The sequence below is a fragment of the Chiroxiphia lanceolata genome, chromosome 7, assembly GCF_009829145.1.
Source record: "Chiroxiphia lanceolata isolate bChiLan1 chromosome 7, bChiLan1.pri, whole genome shotgun sequence".
Classification (NCBI taxonomy): domain Eukaryota; kingdom Metazoa; phylum Chordata; class Aves; order Passeriformes; family Pipridae; genus Chiroxiphia; species Chiroxiphia lanceolata.
Window position 1 is genome coordinate 23,724,110 of NC_045643.1, and position 19,307 is coordinate 23,743,416.

The 19,307-nt window shown below is 58.1% G+C and overlaps 1 protein-coding gene and 1 non-coding gene across 2 annotated transcripts; both read right to left on the reverse strand.

The window, feature by feature from the left end:
• Positions 1-1,072: 1,072 nt before the first annotated feature.
• WNT10A (Wnt family member 10A) lies at positions 1,073-17,701 on the reverse strand. Its single transcript, XM_032693275.1, has 4 exons — positions 17,643-17,701; positions 14,629-14,891; positions 6,314-6,690; positions 1,073-1,581 (listed from the first exon to the last, which is right to left on the reverse strand). Exons 1-4 carry the CDS (start codon positions 17,699-17,701, stop codon positions 1,114-1,116), a joined length of 1,167 nt encoding a protein of 388 aa, XP_032549166.1. The 3' UTR covers positions 1,073-1,113.
• TRNAV-GAC lies at positions 4,002-4,074 on the reverse strand. Its single transcript has one exon. It is a non-coding gene; the product is annotated as a tRNA-Val (tRNA).
• Positions 17,702-19,307: the final 1,606 nt, after the last annotated feature.

Sequence of the window (19,307 nt, forward strand, 5' to 3'; positions counted from 1 at the left end):
CAAACTGCCATTTGTGGACCCCCATTGTCTGGCCCACCCTTGCTGGCTTCCCCTCTCCCTGCTCTCCTGCCCCACCATCCCTCCCCCGGAGGGCACAGCCCCCAGCCCCAGTATGGTCATGGGCATGGGGGCAACAGCCAGGATTCCCATGGGATTGATGGGGTCCAGCATGCATCCAACTGGGCAGGAGCCTCCCAGCAGCCACCCTGCAAGGGTTTAGTGTCCCTCCAGGGGGTCCCCACCTCCTGCCAGTCTACAAACAGCTAATAGGGTGGTTATTATGGATGGCAGCAGAGCACCAGGAAGAAAACTCAGACAAGTAGGTCAGCAGCACTGAGGGTCCCCCTCCATCCTTCTGTCACCCTACAGGAGTAGAGAGCCCTGGGCAGCAGGAAGAGCAGGGTCTGCACCCCAAAATAACCTGTGCTGTCTCCAATCCACTTTTATTCACAATCAGAAAATAACTTACCATATAATAACACAGACACACACAGCACAGCCCCAGGCACCCTCCACTCCAGCCACAATGCTACGGCCCAAGCAAGCCCAGGCTCTGCCCTGGTAGAGGCGAGCCCCAGCCCGGGAAGTTGTGCCTCCTCTCCATCCCATGGGATGCTCCACCCCCGTCCTGCTCAGAGCACAGCCTCGCACGTGGTTAGAGGAACTTGTGCACAGTGCTAGTGTGTGTGTCGTTCCCCCACCCTGTTTCCCTCCCACCCTGGGCTCCCCATGCCCTGCTATCCCCTACCCCACCCTGCTGCATGCCGCTGGGTGTCAGCGGGCACTCCCCCACCCCCATGCCCCCCCTCCGCCCCCCCCGAGTGGTGCTGGTGTCGGCGGTCTGTACAGCATGGCCGTGCGCTCCCCGGGCCGGGAGCCTTGGTGCTCTTGTGTGGGGCTGGGGGGGCAGCGGGCAGCCCTGCCCTCCCCAGGTGACAACAAAGTGCTGATTTAGGAGGGTGCTGAGCATCTCCTCTCCTGCTCCCTTGAAGCCGAGGGAAGCAGGTATTGCAGCTCCACCTCCCCCCCAGCGCCAATCCCTGTCTCCCTCCCCTGGCGCAGGCAGGCGTGCTTGTCCCTGGCACCCTGGGGTGGGCACCCATTCCTGCCTGGCTACTTGCAGACACTGACCCACTCGGTGATACGACATTCCTCGCAGGCCACGAAGCAGCACCAGTGGAACTTGCAGTTGCAGCGCTCACTGCGTGTCTGCCGCAGGATGTTGTGCCCGCGGCCGCAGCACAGGCTCTCACAGTTGTCCATGCCCGGGCTGGTCTTGTTGCACAGGCGCCCTTGGGTGCCCAAGGAGTCCAGGGCTGGTTCCCGCTCGCAGAAGTCGGGTGACTTCTCAAAGTAAACCAGCTCGCTGATGCCAGCCCGGCGGCGATGCCGAGCATGGCCTGGCTCCAGCTGCCCGGCATTCCGGTTGTGAGGTCGGATGAGGGTGGCCCCATAGAAGCGGTCCTTGAGCAGGGACCCCACCAGGCGAAACTCGGGCGTCACCTGCCAGCACGTCTTCAGCTGGCAGCTCCCTGAGGTACCGTGGCATTTGCACTTCCTCCTCATGTTGTCCATCACCACCTGGGCGGGGAAGGAAGGACAGAGGGGGTTAGCATGCATTTTTGGGACTGGAGAAGCTACCATGGAGCTCTGTGTGCGTTTGCACTATGGGAACATCAAGGCCTGGCATAAGCAGCCATCAGAGCTCTGGAACTGCAAAGCCAGTGAGGCTGCACCCTGTTGCTGTGCCCAGTGCAACTCATGTCCCACACCCTGTCCCTTCCCACCCTGGCAGTACCAGCTGGCTTTTATGTTTCAGCAAGGAATTGGCACCTAAAGGACAAGGTGAGCTATTTGAGCATAGGGAGGAGAAGGAGCCTGAATTTCACTGTTGCTTAGCTCTGACAGCATCAACCTTATCCTGGACCCCAGTTAAAAGCCAGCGTGGCTGCATGTCTGCAGCCCCACCGGGACCCCCCAGTGCAAGGGTCTTCCACTGACCTCATTGCCAGTAGCACTGCAAGGAGGGCAGGTGAGAGGGATTCCTTCCCCTCCCCAGGGCTTTCCTCCCATAAAACCCTTGTTCCAGGAGTCCTGGGAGCAGCTCCACCTTTAGCTCTTGCTTACTTTCTGGCTTTCCAACCCTGGCCATAGCGCCGCAGAGGCTGAGGCACTGCCTCCCACCACCACCCAAACTCCAAGGAGGGATCAGAGATGCTCACAGCCTTGACTTGTGGTTTGTAGAGGCTGCAGTGAGGCCGATGCCATACATCCACCTCCTGCAAAGGGCCCAGGGTGTGTGGGCTGGGCTGTGGCTGTGGTTTGGGCTGGCCAGAGAGAGGAGCTCAAGCAGGGGCCAGAGGCTAGTGTGGTGGTTAAAGGAGTTCCTTGGGCTCCCTGGGCAACACTGCTGAGCCCCCAGGCTGCATGCTGGAGTCCCCCTAAATCCACCATCCCTACAAGTGTGGCCAAACCATCAATCTCCAGGGGCACATCATGGCCACACATCCTCACACAGCCTGGAAAGAGGCAGTTTATAATGTCCTCTGCTCTGTCCCAATAAGGTTCCCTGCTGGGCTGTGTGCCCCCATATCCATGTGCTTACACAGGCTTCAGCAAATCCCTTTCTCATGCGGACATCCAAACACCACTAGGAGCTCAGCTGGGGCTTGCAGACTATCACAGGCTGATCTCCCCCCCCCCCCCCGGGCTATGCTCTGGGGCTGAGGGGATTCCAGGGGACACGTGGCCCTGCCCAAGGTCCTGTTCCCACAATGCCAGTCCTGCCCAGCCACCCGGCTTCATGCCTGCCACATGCTGCCTGTTCCTGCCTCCTCCTTGAGGGAGACATGTTCCAGGAGTGCCTTGTTTTGGTAGGGGTAAGTAGTTTTTATTCCTTGTTTTCTTGTTTTTGAGTAAATCGCCATGTTGCTAAGCACTTATGGTAATGAAGGCAGGTCGGGGAAACATGCCTGGAGCTCGGGGCACATGGTGGAAAGGTCTGGGCTGGGCTGGAGTTTGGCTTTCATCCTGCTGAGAGTCCTGTCTCCTGCTGGGAAGAGCCTCCACCTCACAGGTAATGAGCTGCCTGGCCTCTCCACCATGTCCTGGGTGTGCCAGCCAGAACACCAGCTGCTCGCCACCGTCCCTGTCACTATCCATGGGAACACACTGACACTGGCACCCCATCCTTTCCCACATTCCTTCCCTGCTGCATTGGCTGGACCAGGAAAATTCTGCATATAGGGCTGTGGCTGGCATGGTCATCACTGGGATGGAGAGGACAGTGGTGTGACAGCTGGACAGGGACTTATTTGGTTGCAGCAGGGGCTGGAAAAGGTGGCATGTGTGTGCAATCTCCATCACCTAAGCCATCACCCAAGTATCCCAAGCCCCAGCACCACAATACCCATCCATCCGTGACCAGAGACAGTTTATTCTCTCCCTCCTGCACAGGTAGCGCAGAGGGGACAGGACCCTGACACAGCTGGGATATCCAAGAAGCACCCATCTAAGACTTGGTCCCATGCTTTTGCCATTGGATCTTCTCCATGCACCCCTACCCGGCCACGTCCTTTCCCTGTCTCACAGACACCCAGGTTTGGCACATGCCTGGACTCGCTGGTGCTTTCTTTTGCACATTCCCAGCTCCTCCCAGACACGCTCATAAGAGCTTTATCGTAGTCTTTGTTGTGAGGGTAATGGGTAGTTCCTGGCTTCCTTTCATCCTCTCTCCCTCTCTGATCTGGTGAGTTAGGAGGACCTGCAAAGTCTCTTTCACACTCCTGCCGCTCCTTGCTGGGGAGCTTGCTCCCTTTCAGAGATGCAGGACTCCCATCCCATCTTGTGTTGGACCAACCAATAGTTGTATCAGGGCTTCCTATTCCAAGTCAAGACCAAGGTGACCATTGCCACTATCAGAGGATGCTGCACATCGCCTGCATCTGCAATCCACTCCCCAGCTTCATAGCTGGATGCAAATAAAAGGAAAACAATCTGGATGTTTCTGCCTGGTTTCGAACCAGGGACCTTCCGCGTGTCAGGCGAACGTGATAACCACTACACTACAGAAACCCATATCATATAATGTTTGGATGCAACCATTCATGGAATTGTCACCTCCCTCCAGCACTGCAGTGTCTGAAGTGGGAGACAGGCTCACCCATAGGCAGAGCACCCTTGGGACACATGGCAACCACAGAGAGGATGCTCAGAATCAGTGAGATGCTGGAGAGCTCTGGTTCTGCAGCTACTTAGTGTACGGAGAGGGATGGTGCATGGCAGGGCACGACACAAGCATCCACATCACTGCTCTCCTAAAGGGATTCAAGCCTAAGGACTTGGAAGGGAGGCCCACAGAGCTGCTGCATCCAGCACAGCTATTCCTTTCCTGGGAAATCCCAGCAGATTGCTCCTTATTACAGCAGAAAGATTGGTCCTAGGACTGAGGGGGGCTTGGGTGGGTGTGGGACCCACAGCATTGCTAAAAGAGCGGGCGAGGAGCTGGAGAACCCTTCCCCAGGCAATGTGGAAGGCCAGGACCAGCCCTGGCAATAATCATGGCACCAACAGGCACAGACCAGGCACAGCATCATCTCATTTTCCAATGCCTGGCACCCACAGCCATCACAACCCAACTTGCACATGGCTCATACCCTCATCTCAGCAAGGTCCCTGAGCTGGGCACCCTGTCCAGACATTGCTTCCCCACCTGCACTGGTACCATTCCCTCCTTTATTCCTTCAGTCCCACTCTGCCTCTGCTTCTAGCTCCCAGGCTTCTTCCATCAGTCCAGCTCTTGTCTCTGAAGCCACTAAGAGCTGACATTGCCAGTCCCATGCCTGCCTGCCCTTGGGGCAAGCAGACCCCAGGCATTTTTGCTGTTGCTCGATCCCACAGGAAACATTTCGTGACATACTGCTAGAAGAAATATTCCTCTCTCACCTTCCCTTCCTTCTACAGGGGCCTGTATCATTTCCCTTGGGAAACAGGCAACACAGACCACAAATGTCTGAGCACTGCCAGGAGTCCCAGAGATCTGGTGCATGCAGAGATGCAAGGGAATCAGGATGAGCACTGGAGTCAGAACTGGAATAGGGTCTTGCCCAACTTGGGGCAGAGCAGCCTGCAGAGGATTTAGCTGCATAAGACTGAGTGAGCCTTCACCACACACAAGCAAAAAAAGCCAAACAAGACGAAAGCTTCTGCTTTCCCCAAGCATTTACAGCTTGGCCAAACCGGGATGGCTTCTCCAGGGTGGTAAAGCTCAGCTCCAGCACCAGGGAAGGGCACACATCAAAGTCCGGCTCTGCAGCATCATAGTTGCCTTCAAACATGTTCAAAACAAGAGGCACATCCAAATGTCTGAGCCATCCCAAGGAAACACTCCCTGTGGAATTCTGATCTTTAATTATTTATTCATGCAGCCACTACACAGCCCCCTGCACTGCCCTGGCAGCATGTGGCTGGGGTCTTGGGGACAAATGTCCTGCTAGATTCATGGGATGGGGTCCCCCAGGCTCCCGCTGGGAGCAAAGACAGTCAGGGAAATGCAGCCATCCTCCCAGCCTCTCTTGCCTGCATGCTTCTTGGCTCCAGTGTAGGTTGCTTTTAAATATCAGCTTCCAGACAGAGTGAGGTAGTAATTAGTACCTTTAATAAGACCTGACATCATAAGAATGGAGGGGAGGCTGTCCTGCTTGCCTGGACAGGCTCCAGCACCCCTCTAGATCTGGAGGATGAGGCTGTGGGCTGTCACCTCTGCTCCCAAGGGGATGCTACATTTCCCAGCTGGTATAGATGCCCACTGCCCGGCTCAATCTTACTCACATCTGCCTCCTCAGGACCCCAACTCTCTTTCTGGAGGCCAAGACGTGGGTGGGTGCTACAGAATCTGTGCTGTGTCCCCATGATGCCAGTGACTTTTTCCTCCCTGTCTTTAGCTCCCTTCCGCTGCAGTGCCTGAGAGGCAGGAGCTGGAATCATTGCTGTGCCATCCCAGGAGCACCACTGAGCACAGGCAGGTGACAGTGGCCTGGGACAGTGTCCCTTGGCAAGGGGACAGTAGCAATGCTCATAGATACCTTTCCAGCAGAGATGCTCGACAGACATCTCTTTGCAGCCCTGCCCCTCAAAGGGCATCACTGCCTTTGCTTTGGGCAAAACTGGGGAGAGAGTGTGCCTTGGGGGAAATCCTAGCCTCACACGTGTCCCACGGCAGCCAGCATGAGCCCCTCACAGCCCTTCCACACATGTCCTGGGGACCCTGTTCCTACCACCATCTCCCCACAACTCTCCCCATTGTTCCACTCACCTGCCGGCCCACACGGTTGTTGTGCAGCCGCATGCGAGAGTGGATGTCCCTGTAGGTTTCCCGGGAATCGAGGAAATCCTTGGAAAACTTCTCCCCATAGTCTATGTCAGGGCTGCACCCTCCCCATTCCCAGGAGTCCTGGAGGCCGGGGGTCTCTGCCGGCATGTGTTCCATGTGCACCCCATGCACCATGCCTTTGCCACGGTTCATGGCTTCCAACTGGAGACGATGCAGCTTGCGCCGAAAAGCCTCCTCATCACCTCGGCGCTTCTGGTCACAGCCACAGGCCTGCAGCTTCCCGAGGGCACAGGCATTGGATACAGCGTGCACCACACCAGCGGCAGCAATGGCGTAGGCAAAAGCGCTCTCTCGAAAGCCTGCAAGGAAGGAGAGAGTGGGGCTCAGGCTGGGTGGCATGACCCCCGTGGGGGGCTGGATGAGCTCAGCATCATGCTGGGGTGTAAGGAGTCAGAGGTTCAGCTTGTGTCTTGGTTTTTCCTGATGCACCAGCTTCCACCTGGAACACAAGTGAATCCCCGCTCCGTGCTCTCCAGCCCCATCCCCACCAGGACACACTGCTGCCCTGAAGCCCAGCCCTGCCCCAGCTGGGATCCCAGCTTCCACCATCACCCTGCTCTCACATCGCCCCAGGAGATGCCACCACAGTGTTGCTCAGGCATCAGTGTCATGGCTCTGAGGCAGTACTTCCTCCCCACTCCACTCAGAATTTCCTACTACATTAAATATAATGCTGGCTGAGGAATACTTCTGCTGAGGAACGGGCCATTTTTGCTTACTAGCAGAGTGCAGCTCAGGCAGTAACAGGAGCAGGCAGCACTGCTTGTCCAGCCCCATTCGTCTGTCCATATCCCTTCCCTCCCTGAGCCCTGCCAGCTCCCACAAGAAGCTCTAAATGTGATACCACGGTGGAAAAAAAATAAGCATCCCTAGTCAGTTAGAGCATGCCATGACCACACCATGCACTGCCAGGGCCGGCAGCTGGTTGTCATTAAACACTGGGGGAGCTAGGATGTCCGCAAGCATCATTAGCTGGGAATGGGGCAGATGGGGACAGGGACAGATCCCAGAGAAGGGGCTCCATGGTGCTCTGTGGGGCTGCGAGCTGGGCTGCCTGAGGATCTCTTGGCTTCACTGGAGTCAGGTGAAGACCCTCTCCTACCCGGGAATTTCTACTTCATTTGAAATGCAAAGAATATTTTTGTTTGTAGTTCGCAGGCCAAGCGGGGAGCCCACAGTGCCCTTTGCTTTGGTGCACAGTGACCAGCCCCAGCACGAGGCAAGAAAGGAGGGAGAACCAGATTTTGTGCTGTTGCTTCACACGTGAATAAATAAATAGCTGGAGCTCCCAGCCTCTCTCCCTCTGTTGGACAAGAGCAATTTGATCAGCCCTGGCTTTGCCACAGCTGAACAGATTATAGGTTTTGGGGCACTTTCTTTAGCAGATCCATGCCATCAAATGGGGGCCTTGGTTGAGCACCCCAAAGCATAGATCCTGGACAGGGACTCTGCCAACTCCCTGCCTGCGCTGCGGAGTCAGGAGAGGTGAGAGCACAACCGCTCCCCGCCGCCGTCACCCGTCCTTGGCAGCGCTCCCCATCACGCATGTCTCCTCTGTGGTTCGCTGCTGCCCGCTGAGCAAACGCTATGATCTTATTAAAGGGAAATGAAATGCAGCTCGGAAACCTGCATTTAAAGTCATGCTGCTCTTTTGTGTGTTAATTTGACACTGGTGCATTTAAAAAATTAACGAGGCGCTGCTTAAAAGCCAGCAGGAGTCTCTCCCAGCTTCCCCTTGGTGTGGGACAAGCTTGCTCTCAGCCTGCCTCTTTCCATGCACAAGTTGAACAACATTTTTCAGCGGGCAGGTAATGGGGCTGCTGGTGCGTACACTGTGCCATGCAGCCTCCCTGGGGAGAGCGCTGGCAGGCAGCACCTGCAACACACCCACAGCGCTGTTAGAGCAGGAATGCCCACATCTGGGGAACTTCAGTCCCCAAGTGAGCAATGGAGGATGGAGAACCAGCACAGAAAGGTCTCCTTGATTCCCAAATCCTCCCCGTATCAGTTCTCTGACCCCACAATCTGGGCCCGCTCCAGCCCTTCATAAGCCAATGGTGAGCACAGCCCAACTTGCCACTGCCACCCTGATCGGCATCCCCAGCTCCTCGCACAGCCGGTGCACGGGGATGGAGGCAGCAAACCCTGCACCCAGCACAACACTCTTCTCTCAGCCCTGCCTTCCCGTTAGCCTCTTTCTCACACATTTCTCCACCCTAATGAATAATTTCCCATGTGGCATCTCCTTAAAATCACTTCTGGAGCCCAGACAGAAGCTCTACCCCACCCAGTCCGTCTAGCAAGCCCGTCTCCTTACAGGTAAAGAGGCCAGGTTCGTTTGGTGTCCTCCATGGCTGGGAAGACCCTGGGGTCAAGCCCCAGTCCTCATTCCTCTACTGCTCTCCAACCATACGAGAGTTGATGGATGAGGCATGGGTCCTTGCCCTGGAGCTGCCATCCTCTAGGCTGTGACCAAGCGACAGACTGGCCCCCAGAGCACGACATCACAGCATTCCAGGAGTCTTGTTCCCATCTTGCCATGGTTGTTTCCCTGCTCAGTATCACTCTGCCTGGCCCCGCCACTCTTCCCTGCCTTCTCTGCCTTCTTCCTTTGCCTGCTCTCATGGGGAGCTGTGAGAAAAGGGGAGGAGGTAGCTAAGGCAGCACTGGGACTACAGCAGCCATGACAGCATGGTTCTGCTTGGAGGTTCAGTTTAGATTCCTTGATCTACCCCAGCCACACCAGAGACAGAGGATTGAAGCAAAGCAATGAGCAACATGACTGCAGGTGACAACCACCAGCCTTGTGGGCTCAGTGAGGGTGGGAGCTTCCAGGAACCACAGCTGAGAGCAGCATGTGGTAGCCAGCCCAGAGCCCTTTGGAGGGAGGCTTTCCAGCTACCCTCAGCCACCTAAGATCTTGGCAGTGATTTTTGAGTCACCATATCCCTCCAGAGACCACAGAAGAGGTATAGCTGTGGGAGGAATTAGAAGTATTGATGCCACCCTGACACCACCACTGACATCCAGCCTACCATGTACTCAAAGGCCTGTGCTGGGCAAGGAGGACAAGTCTGAAATCCCAGCCTGAGGTCAAATCCCAAAGTGTCTTTCTTAGCAGGGGAAAGTTTTCCCTGTCGAGATGTGCCTAGGAGGTGGGGAGTCATTTAACAGGACCTCAAGTCCCAGCAGCACTGGCTCTGTCATGGTTGCTGCAGTTCCTCCATCTCTCATGTGGATGTGGGATGAAGGCTACAGGGCTGGCTCAGGCACAGTTGTGGGCTACATGGTCTGGAGACCAGGGAGAGCTGGAGTCGTGGCCTTCCTCTCACAGCTCACCATCACACCCAGGCAGCAACTCTCTCACAGCACCCATCACTGAGTGGGATCAAGGGAGCAGGAAGGACAGCTTCATCCAGACTCACCCTAGGGTACCCCAGGGATGCTCAGCTGTCCCCTTCATGGGCAGAACCCCCCAGGAGTGGGGTGTAGCTGCCAGGAGCTGTGGGCATATCGCCCCAGCCCTGATATAAGGCAGAGGAGAGCTTCACCCGCCACCTCTTGTGAGTCCTGCCAAGACAGCCAGTCCCGACACGCTGCCTCTTCCCCAGCCCTGCTCCCTCCCCTCTCCCTAATTAAACTGCAGGTGAACCTGCCAGGGTCTGGCCCAGCACCAGGCGCTAAATGCCTCCCTGCAGATCCCGACTTGCCTCCCTGCACCTTCTTGAATGTGCCAGGGACAGCCCGCAGCCCTCGCTCCTCGTTCGTCCATGGTGCTCTGAGCCAGCAGCCCTCTCCACTGTGCAGGGTGCAGGGAGCCAGGCCCAGCCCTGCGTCCTCGGGAATGCTGCCCGGGCCCCAGGGTCTCACTTGCACCCATCAGTGGGGGGAAGGTCCAGGGAATGGGGGCACCCACAGGGATGAAGCCAAGCTTCCAAAGCACCCACATGTGCTTCAGGGCCAGGTGGGCAAAGCCCTTGGCTTGCCCGGGGGTACACAAAATCCTGCCAGCAGCCCAGCTGCAGGTGCGCCAGGCCAGGCGCTGCGGTCTGCGGGCAATGGAGCTTGGCTGGGACTGTGCAGAGCTGGGTGCTGGGGTCCTGAGCTTGGCAGCATCTCCCTGGATAGCTGTAACAGCACCTGCCTCCCTCAGCACACAGGAAAGACTCCCCAAGCTCCATTTCACAGCTGGCTGGGTCACAGTACCTGGTGTTTCCAGCTTTGCAGGGAGTTCCCCACTCCTTGCTGTAAGAAATCAAGATTTGGCCGTGGCCATGCAGACCCCTTGGCACCAGTGAGCCCTTCTAAGGTGGGCACAGGGCATGCAAGCATCACCCATCCCTCCAAAGGCTGCAGGAACCAGGAGATACTGCACTCCAGAGCTGTGTCCCCTCCATCCATGTCCCCTCAAGGGCTTTCAAAGACATCCAGCCCTTCCATGAGGGTCCCATTTCTTTCAGAGCTCCATATAGCTCTGAAAGGTTGCAGGGAACAGCAACCTTTGGGATAGGTTGGGATAAGCAAAGGAGAATAGTCAGTCCCATAGCACACTTCAGACAGTCCCTGTCCGGCAGCCAGACAGTCCCAGCCCTGCTGGCACTGCACACGAATACGAGACAAGGACCAAGACTCAGCGACCCACCACCATCCACAGCTTGGTTTTTGGCAGGCAGCCAGGCATAACCATGCCCAGTCAAGCCCCACAGTGCCTGACAGCCCACAGATGCTGTGGTGGGACCACATACCAGGAGCAACAGGCCATCCCTCCAGCGAGGTGGACACAATTGTGCTGCTCACCCTTAGAGCAGGAGCAGGGGACCTATCTCCATTGCCAGTGCAGATGCAGCCACCTGCCTCCACCTCACTGCTCCATCCTCCTACGTCTCCTAGGGCCAGGGGAAGATGTCTCTGTCAACCAAGCCAGCACATGGAATGAGAGGGAGGTACAGCAGAGAGGGATGGGACCAGGGACAGCACTGGAGGGTGCTGGCAGGAGTGACAGTGTCAGAAAATGGGCAGGAGGGTGGTGAGTACATAGGCAGCCATCTGAGAAGCCTGGAGAGACTGGATGAGTATTTGCAATAGCAATGTTGAGCCTGGATGCCCATGGAAGGGATGTTGGCCAAGGAGGATGGGGGTGCAGATAGCACTGGAGACTCAACAAAGGGCACAAGGGACATCCCATACCCCAAGGATGCAGCACCAAAAGACCAAACCTGAAAAACCCACAGACCATGGCAGGCCTCAAAAGAACCCAGGGCCTCTGTGAGAGCAGGGATGGTAAACTTCTGGACACCCCTCTGCTTGCCCTCTGCTAACCTGTTGTTGGGCCTCACAGCTGCTGTTCCCTGCACCCCAAGGATGGCAGCATGTCCTTGCTGCCTCTGGCAGGTCTGTGCTCTGCCCAGGATGCTGTCAGCGTCCCTGTCACCAGCTATGCTGCCCAGAAGCCACTCCAGACTCTGAGCCCTATCCAATTTGAAGCCTCTCTGCTCCTTCCTGGCTCCTCAGGGCTTGCACTCAAACTTTTGGGATCAGCTCAGCAGGATGAGGAGACAGGCACTCATTTGCTATTGTCCTCTGCTCCATCCCCAGGGGATGAGCCCCCTGGATACTGGACAGAGTGTGGGACAGGCACCACAGGACAGCTTGGGACAGTGCTACGCCCTGCCCAGCTCATGCCCCTACTGGGGAAGATGTGAGAGATGCAGGAGGACGGGGCAGAGTCGGGGAGAGGAGCCAAGCGGGGAGAGTGGGAGGGAGAAGCCAGCTACAAATAATTTAAAGTGAGATTCATGCATGGCTGAACTGATGGCAGAAGAAGTGGGAAAAGGAATGAAAGATTAAAGGGGTCTGTCACTTCGGGTTACAAACAATGATCCTACAAGCACGTTGCGTTCCCAGGCACGGCAAGGATGGGGCAGGGCGCAGAGCAGAGACCTGGTCCCTGGGGGTCAGATGCATTAATGTCTACGGCAGAGTCTGCACCCCTCGCTTCCACCACTCGCCTCTCCTCCAGTACCAGGTTCCGGAGATGCATCCAGCATCCCTGCTCTGATGGCTGCATCTGTGACAGACGGAAGGCGGAGCTCAGAGCTCCAGCACTGTTATTGAGGGACACGAGTGGGCTGGAAGCAGGCCAAGGCACCAGCTTCAAGGTTGCTCCATGTCAGAATGGCTCTGACCAACTGCACGGGATAGCCTGGGTGCTTGGGGCTCATCCTGCACCCTTTGCTGCCAAAACAGGAGTGCCACGAGGTGCCTGTCTGCTCTGCTGCTCTAGCCCTTCCTCCATCCTTCCCTGCTACTGGGTGTTGGGTCTCCATTCCATAGAATGGGATCCCACCAGTGCTGAGAGCCTGGGCTGAGCCATATCCAAGAGCTCAGGACTGGTGCAAGAGTCCAGGGTCTGTGGAAGTCCCCACTCTCATCGGTCACAGCCCTGAGAGCAGGAAGGACTGCAGTGGCACATAAGACACAAGTGAGATGCAAGTCACTGGCCCCCAGCAGCCAAGGTGGGCTGAGTGAGGGATGTAAGTCAATGCTCTCTGCTGCTGGCGCTTCTCACCCAGCTTGGTGGGAGCCAGAGCAAGGAAGCTTGACTGGGTGTGTAAGCAACTTGAGCCAGCAAGTCGATGTCTCCTGCTGCCCCGAGGAGACTAGAAGTGAACTGCATTCCTCAGAGGACCTGGAAATACCTCGATGCTTATCAGGGCTGACAGTCCCCACCCTCCCTGCCAGGCCCTAACCTGGGCACTGCTCACAAGGGAAGAGAAGCTGCCCTTCTCCAGGCACCAAGGTTCTGAGAGTGACCAGGGCTGCTCCATGGCAGGACCCACAGCCATGATGCAACACATGCTCCAAGGTAGCATACTGTCCAGTGAGGCTGTCCAGGCTGCCCTGGACATGAGGGACCTTCAGACACCAAAATGCTTCTGTGCCCCCCTCTCCAGCCATCTCCCCACCTGCTACAGCCACCTATGGGCTCCTGTCACCACATCTCCTCAACAGCATGTAAGCCTCAAGCTGCCAATCTCTCCTCTGTGAGACTCTCCTTGTAGTTCCAGGGAAAGAAGATGTAGGATGTGGATGTTTAGAGAAGAGGGGATGGACACAACTCTGCTGGGCATTAAGCTAGAAGGCTCACAAAGCAGGTAGGTGAGCAGTTTCTTTGATAGTTTTCACCTTCCTTGGGACCTGGAGGAGTGATATGTGTGCTGGGAACCTTGCCTGCCCTCAGTACCCTACTGCATGCCACTGGTACCATATCGTCCTCTCCTGCCCATGGTCTGAGAAAATGGGCACATAGAAGTGTGCTGAGGCCCAGGCTTCAAGAAAGGCTATTAGGTGAGAAGATACGTTCACATCCTGTAAAAGAACCCATCAGGTCACAACCTTAATCTGCACCATGCAGGGCAGTCCTTCTGCATGCAGTCGGATCCTGAGGGAAAGAGTATCAATCAGGGAGACTGAAAAAGGCAGAGCCAGCCATGACTGCAAGGGAGATGAGGAGACCATGGCACCAGGGCTTGGCAGAATGTGGAGAGCTAGGAGAGCTCTCCCCGCAGGGCAGCTGGGGCCTCTGTGGGAAGACAAGCCCCCAGGAAACCCTATATCCCTGCCCTCCTGTGTCACCATGCTTTAGGGTCCCACAAAACAGAGAGTCCTTAGCTCTCTGTGTTGGAGAGCCAACACAAGGCGAGGACTCCAGGGTGACAGGCTCACAGAGGTATGTCCCACTAGCATTCAGCTAGTGGCATTTCAGCTCATCATGACACACTGAAACACCGTACCTGGAGCAGGAATGAGCCGAGACGCTCAGTGCATCCACCAAATCAAATCCCAAAGCATGGCATCCACCTTCAGACCCACCAACTATGCTGCACACCCATGGCACTGCTCCAAACGCCAGCCTGCTCCACAGGGGGAGAAGATGCCAGAAAGTGGTGGGGCCTGGAAGGAGCCTTAGGAGCAGCTGGGGCTGGTCAGGGAGGAGCATTTCAGGACAAGGGCCAACGCAGGCACAAAGGTGCATGGAGCAGCTTTGCACAGTGCAGTGGTCCTTGGTCTGTCAGACCCTGAGGTTTCTCTGCTTTCATCCATGGGGATGCTGAAGAGCTGGTCTCATCCCCTGGGCCAAGGAACAGCTGTGCAGGGGCCCATGGGGAGCCTGTGTCAGCCCCCTCCTGAGAGCAGGGGCTGGACAGAGGGAGAGGAGGGGAGCCATCCAGCCTTACCTCTGCTGAAAATTATGCTCTCATACGGAATCTTGTTCTTGGTCTCAAGGCTGGAGCAGTTCCAGCGCTGGTCCCGGAACTGGTGCTGGCACTCATGGATGGCAATCTGGATACCCTGGATGGCCGAGGCGGTGACGTCAGGGTGGCGCACACACACCTCCAGCTGCCGCCGCGTTAGCCCCGGCAGGGTCAGGCACACCGTGTTGGCATTCAGCACTGGCTCCGATGGCAGCTTCAGGCCTAGGATCTCATTGGAGCAGGAGCTGGGAGGGAAAAGGACACTCTTGAGCTCAGAGCAAGCGATGTGTCAACCACTCATTTTTCCATTTGGGGAGGGGGAAAAGTTTGGGGGAGGACACACATGGAGAAGGGAGATACTACACAGGACAGACTGTGCTCACTGCCTCTAGGGAAGGCTGGGAAAACCCTGGGCACAACGGCAGCTCTGCCAGGCAGAGATGTCCCAGCAGCACTGGGGCTGCAATCCCTTCCAACCCCATGAGCACAGCCCAGGCATCCTGGCCGCCCGTGCCCAGCAGCAGCCAAATTTGGCACTCCTGACTCTGGACCCCAGCATCTCCCAAGGCTGCATTCCCTCTGTGTGCTCCCCCAGGGATCTCCCACACTGGCCATGAAGTGCAGATTCTCAGCCACAGACTGCCCCAGCTCACCTTCCCTAGAAAGCATGGTTTTCCCCTGGGGAGAATCTAGAGACCCTGGAGTAGGAGGCTCATTCCAGGTCCAGCTCCATCCCTGTTGCTGGCTGCTCTGCCCCCTGCATCTTCTGTATCCCCCACACACTGCTGGTCCTCCCAAGTGAGGTAAATAAAGGGACCAACCTCTTCCTTTCAGCTCAGAAGTGAAACCTGGAGCCAAGCACTGTGCAAAGTACCCTCAAGATCCCAGCAACAATCCCAAGTCCACCATCACATCCTAGCCCCATTGAACCCGATGCCAGTCGCCACAGAAGCACAGAGACCAGCAGATGGATGGGTGCAAGGAGAAGCACATGAGTCATGACAGGGGTGCAAGTACTTATACAAACAGAGAGGCTATCTGGGGAAACACGAAAGAAGATGGAGTGTGGGTAGACGGGATGTGGGATGTGGGGAGACAAAGCATGTCCAGAGACAGATGCCTGGAGCTAAGACAGCAGTACACATGACAGATGGATACAGAGAAGGAGATGGTAGGAAGTGTTTGCCCAACTCCAGGGAATGGCTTGAAGGACCCTGGGATCAACAGTGTCCAAGCGGAGGACCCACAAAGCAAGCAGCAGGCAGCGGGATGCCAAGCAGCATCCAGCAGCTTGCAGCAGGGTCCACTAGGAGCTTAGCACCACCCTGCTGCTTGCTCAGGACAGCTTGGTCCCTGCTGGGAGCTCTCTCCAGGAAGGGCTCCCTTTTCCCTGGGACAGTCAAGAGCTGGGTCCCTAGGAGGAGCAAGGAGCTTGAAGCCCTCTGAACTTGGATTACAGAAACAAGACTTGGAGGAGCATGCTGGAGGAAGGACTGCAACTGCCAGGTCTTGGGGAGAAGGGTTACTTCCCCTCTGCTCCTTCAAATCCTGCAAACCTGGTGCAGGTGCATGGACAGAAGCAGCTGTCAGGAGTCAGGAGCTGAGTTCCCCAGCTCAGCACTCACCCAGCTCTGGAGGAGGGGTTCAGCCCCAGGGTCCCTGCTGAATTACAGCTTGCTCAGGGGGAAAGAGAACTGTCAGGGCCAGGGTGCTGCTTTCTCCAGCTTTCTAAGGGTGTTTATACCCATCCCACCACTTTCCTGGGTGGTATATAGGTCTACCCCAGTGCAAATCCACAGTGACTGCAACAGGAAGAGTCGAGGTGGAGCAAAGAGAGAGGAAGGGGGTGACTCCCTCCAAAGTCCCTACACAGGAGAGGAAATCTGCCTGGCTTCCTGTGCTCATTCACACTGTCAAGCAAGCTCTGGCTGACATGAGATGCACAGCAGAGCGCAGCTACCATCATCCCCAAGCCCAGCAACTCCTGCCCCAAGCACTGCAAGGACCTTGTTCCCTGCCTGTCCTGAGCCAGAGACCGTGCCTGCCATCTTCTTCCAGGGCATCCCGGGATGGGGGGGGGGGGCGGATGTTATGGTCCTTCTCCCTATTTTACTGCAGGGAAACTGAGGCAGGGGCCCCAGAGAGCAGAGGGCAAGTCCTTCTGCATTTTGCTCCACCCAGGGCTCAAGGGGGCCAGGGACCAGCAAGAAGCTGTCACTGTCACACTTAGGAGGACGCAGCGCTCCCCCAGCTCTCTTCCCCCTTGAAATCTGGATTTAAACTTGATTTCACGGTGACAAGCCCCCAGGTCACAGGCTGCAGCGGCTGCTGCTTTAATTAATACAAGTCCCAGCGTTAACAAATTATATTTAAAGGGGCTAGAGGGAGGGGGAAGGGCGGGGGACACCCCCCCAAACACACTCATATCAGCACCAGGGTTAACCCCTGGCTGCCTGCAGTGCACAAGTTTGGGAGCGGGACGAGGGGAGATGGAAACAGGCAGGGGTGGTGAGTGTTGGGGGACCGTTTTCTGGAAAGCGAGCAGCCCCTTCTTATCCCCCTCGCCTTTAGGATCGGCGGAGCCAGGGAGGGTACACAGGGCGATTCAGTGGGCACCGAACCCCACGGGAGTGACATCCCTGCCGACATCGCCCCGTCCTCCGAGGTGAAGCGGGGAAACTGAGGCAGACAGGGCGGGTGCTGGAAGAGCTCCGGCCGGGGAGGAAGGGGGACAGCCTCCCGGAATGGGGGAAGCCGCGCATCCCGCTGGCGCTCCGTCGGGACGGGGGAAGGCGGAGGGGGAGCAGCGGTCCTGACAGCGCCTTGAGCAGGGGGCCGCCACCGTGCGGGGCCGGGCCGGGGCGGCAGGACCCCCCCGGAGCGCCAGGGGCAGACCGCCCCCGTTGCGGGACTGGGCGCGGCGGCTTCCCGGCGCCCTTCCCGTGGGGCCGGGGCGCTCGGCGGCGGGGCTGGGGATGAGGGGGTGCAGCTCCTACCTGGGTACCCAGAGGCTGAGCAGCAGCGAGCAGAGTCCGTGGGCCAGGGCCGGGCGCATCTTCGCTGGGGCAGCGGCTGTGCGGGCTGCGGGCGGGCGGGCGCCTTTGGGGCAGGGGCGGCGGGGCTCGGCGCTGCTCTCTGCCCGCTTTGTTTGTTGTGGGTTGTTTGCTTGTTTGTGTTTTCCCCTCTCCTCCCTCTCACTGGCTCCCTGCGCGCCGGGGCTCGGCTCGCCGGGGCGGCTCTGCCATCCTCCCGGGATGCCCCCCCCGCCTCCCGCCGCCCCGGCGCCCTCCGAGCCCGGCGAGGGCTGCGCGCCCCCCGCCCTGCCCGCCACCGCCCCGCCGCGCACAGCCCCCCGGCTCAGCCCCCCATGGCGGGACGCACCGGGGGGCCGGGGGGGCCCTCGGCCCGCGGGGTGCTCTCCCCCGCCGCTCCCCAGGGCGCCCCGGGGCTCCGGGGCCGCGGCGAGCGTGGGCAGGGCTCGCCGGGCGAGCGGCTCCGCGGCTCCCGCGGAGCCCGCAGGCACATGGGGAGCCGCGGCCCCCCCGCCGCCCCCCGCCGCTGGTGTCGCCGAGCCGCCGGCGGAGCGGGCAGGGTCGCGGACGGAGCGCCCCGGGAGCGCTGGGCGCGGAGCGGCGGCGGCAGCGGCTCTGCCTGGGATCGCGCTGCGCCGAGCATTACTCAGCGCCCGGAGCCCGAGTCCCGACACGTCCAGACAGGAGCCCGCGGGGGAAGGACGGGGCAGAGGGTGGCAGCGGGGCGGGGAGCCGGCGTGTCGCACGCAGCCTGCCGGGGAGGGAGCGGGCGGCGGGGGGGCGAGCGGGCACGGGCGGCAGGAGAGTGGGCGCGGGGCGGGGGGCACGGTGTGTGGGGTAAGCGTGCACAGCGCGGAGAAGTGTGTGTGGTGGGTGTGCTCAGCGTGGAGGGTGTGTGCGCGGTGTAGGACAAGTGTTCGTGGCGTGGGGTGAGCATATGCGGCGTGGGTCTGGAGCGCGGGGAGAGGTGAGTGTATGTGGCCCGGGGGCAAGTGTGCACAGTGTGGGGGACTGTGCGTGGGGTGTGAGGTGAGTTTGCACGGTATGGGAGCATGTTAGTGAGGACTTGAGGGAGTGCGTGCAGCTTGGGGGAGTGCTCTCAGGGCATGGGAGAAGGATGCTGTGGGCGTGGGGTGAGTGTGCACAAAGAAGTGGAGTGTGTGGAGAGTGCAGGTGAATGTGCATGGCGTGGGATAAGCATATACCAGCTGTGGAGTGAATGTGCACAGTGTGAGTGTGCACCGAGTGTGGGTGAGTGCCCAGAGTGTACGGCATGTGTGAGTGTGCAGGGGGACATGGGTGAGTACGCACAGTATGCGTGAACGTGTGAGACCCTTGTACGCAAGCACAGTGAGAATACACTGCGCGGGTGAGTGAGCACGGCAGAGTGAGGGTGCATGGCGTGTGATGTGTGTATGGTGTGGGGTTAGTGTATAGGGCATGGGTGTGAGTGAGCAGGCACTGGGTATGGAGGGAGGGTGCATGGCATGGGGTGAGTGTGCATAGTGCAGTGGGTGTGCATAGAGTACAGAAAGTGAGAGGTGAGTGTGAGCATGTGTTAAGTATGGAGAGTATGACTCTGCCCAACACAATGCACGTGTGCACTGGGTGTAAGGCAAGTGTGTGCAG

Excerpts from the sequence above, each read along its gene's own strand:
- WNT10A (XM_032693275.1), bottom strand. The coding sequence starts at position 17,701 with ATGCGCCCGGCCCTGGCCCACGGACTCTGCTCGCTGCTGCTCAGCCTC. Across the intron at positions 14,892-17,642 it reads CTCAGCCTCTGGGTACCCAG|CTCCTGCTCCAATGAGATCC; the intron begins GTAGGAGCTGCA and ends TTTCCCTCCCAG. Across the intron at positions 1,582-6,313 it reads ACAACCGTGTGGGCCGGCAG|GTGGTGATGGACAACATGAG; the intron begins GTGAGTGGAACA and ends TTCCCCGCCCAG.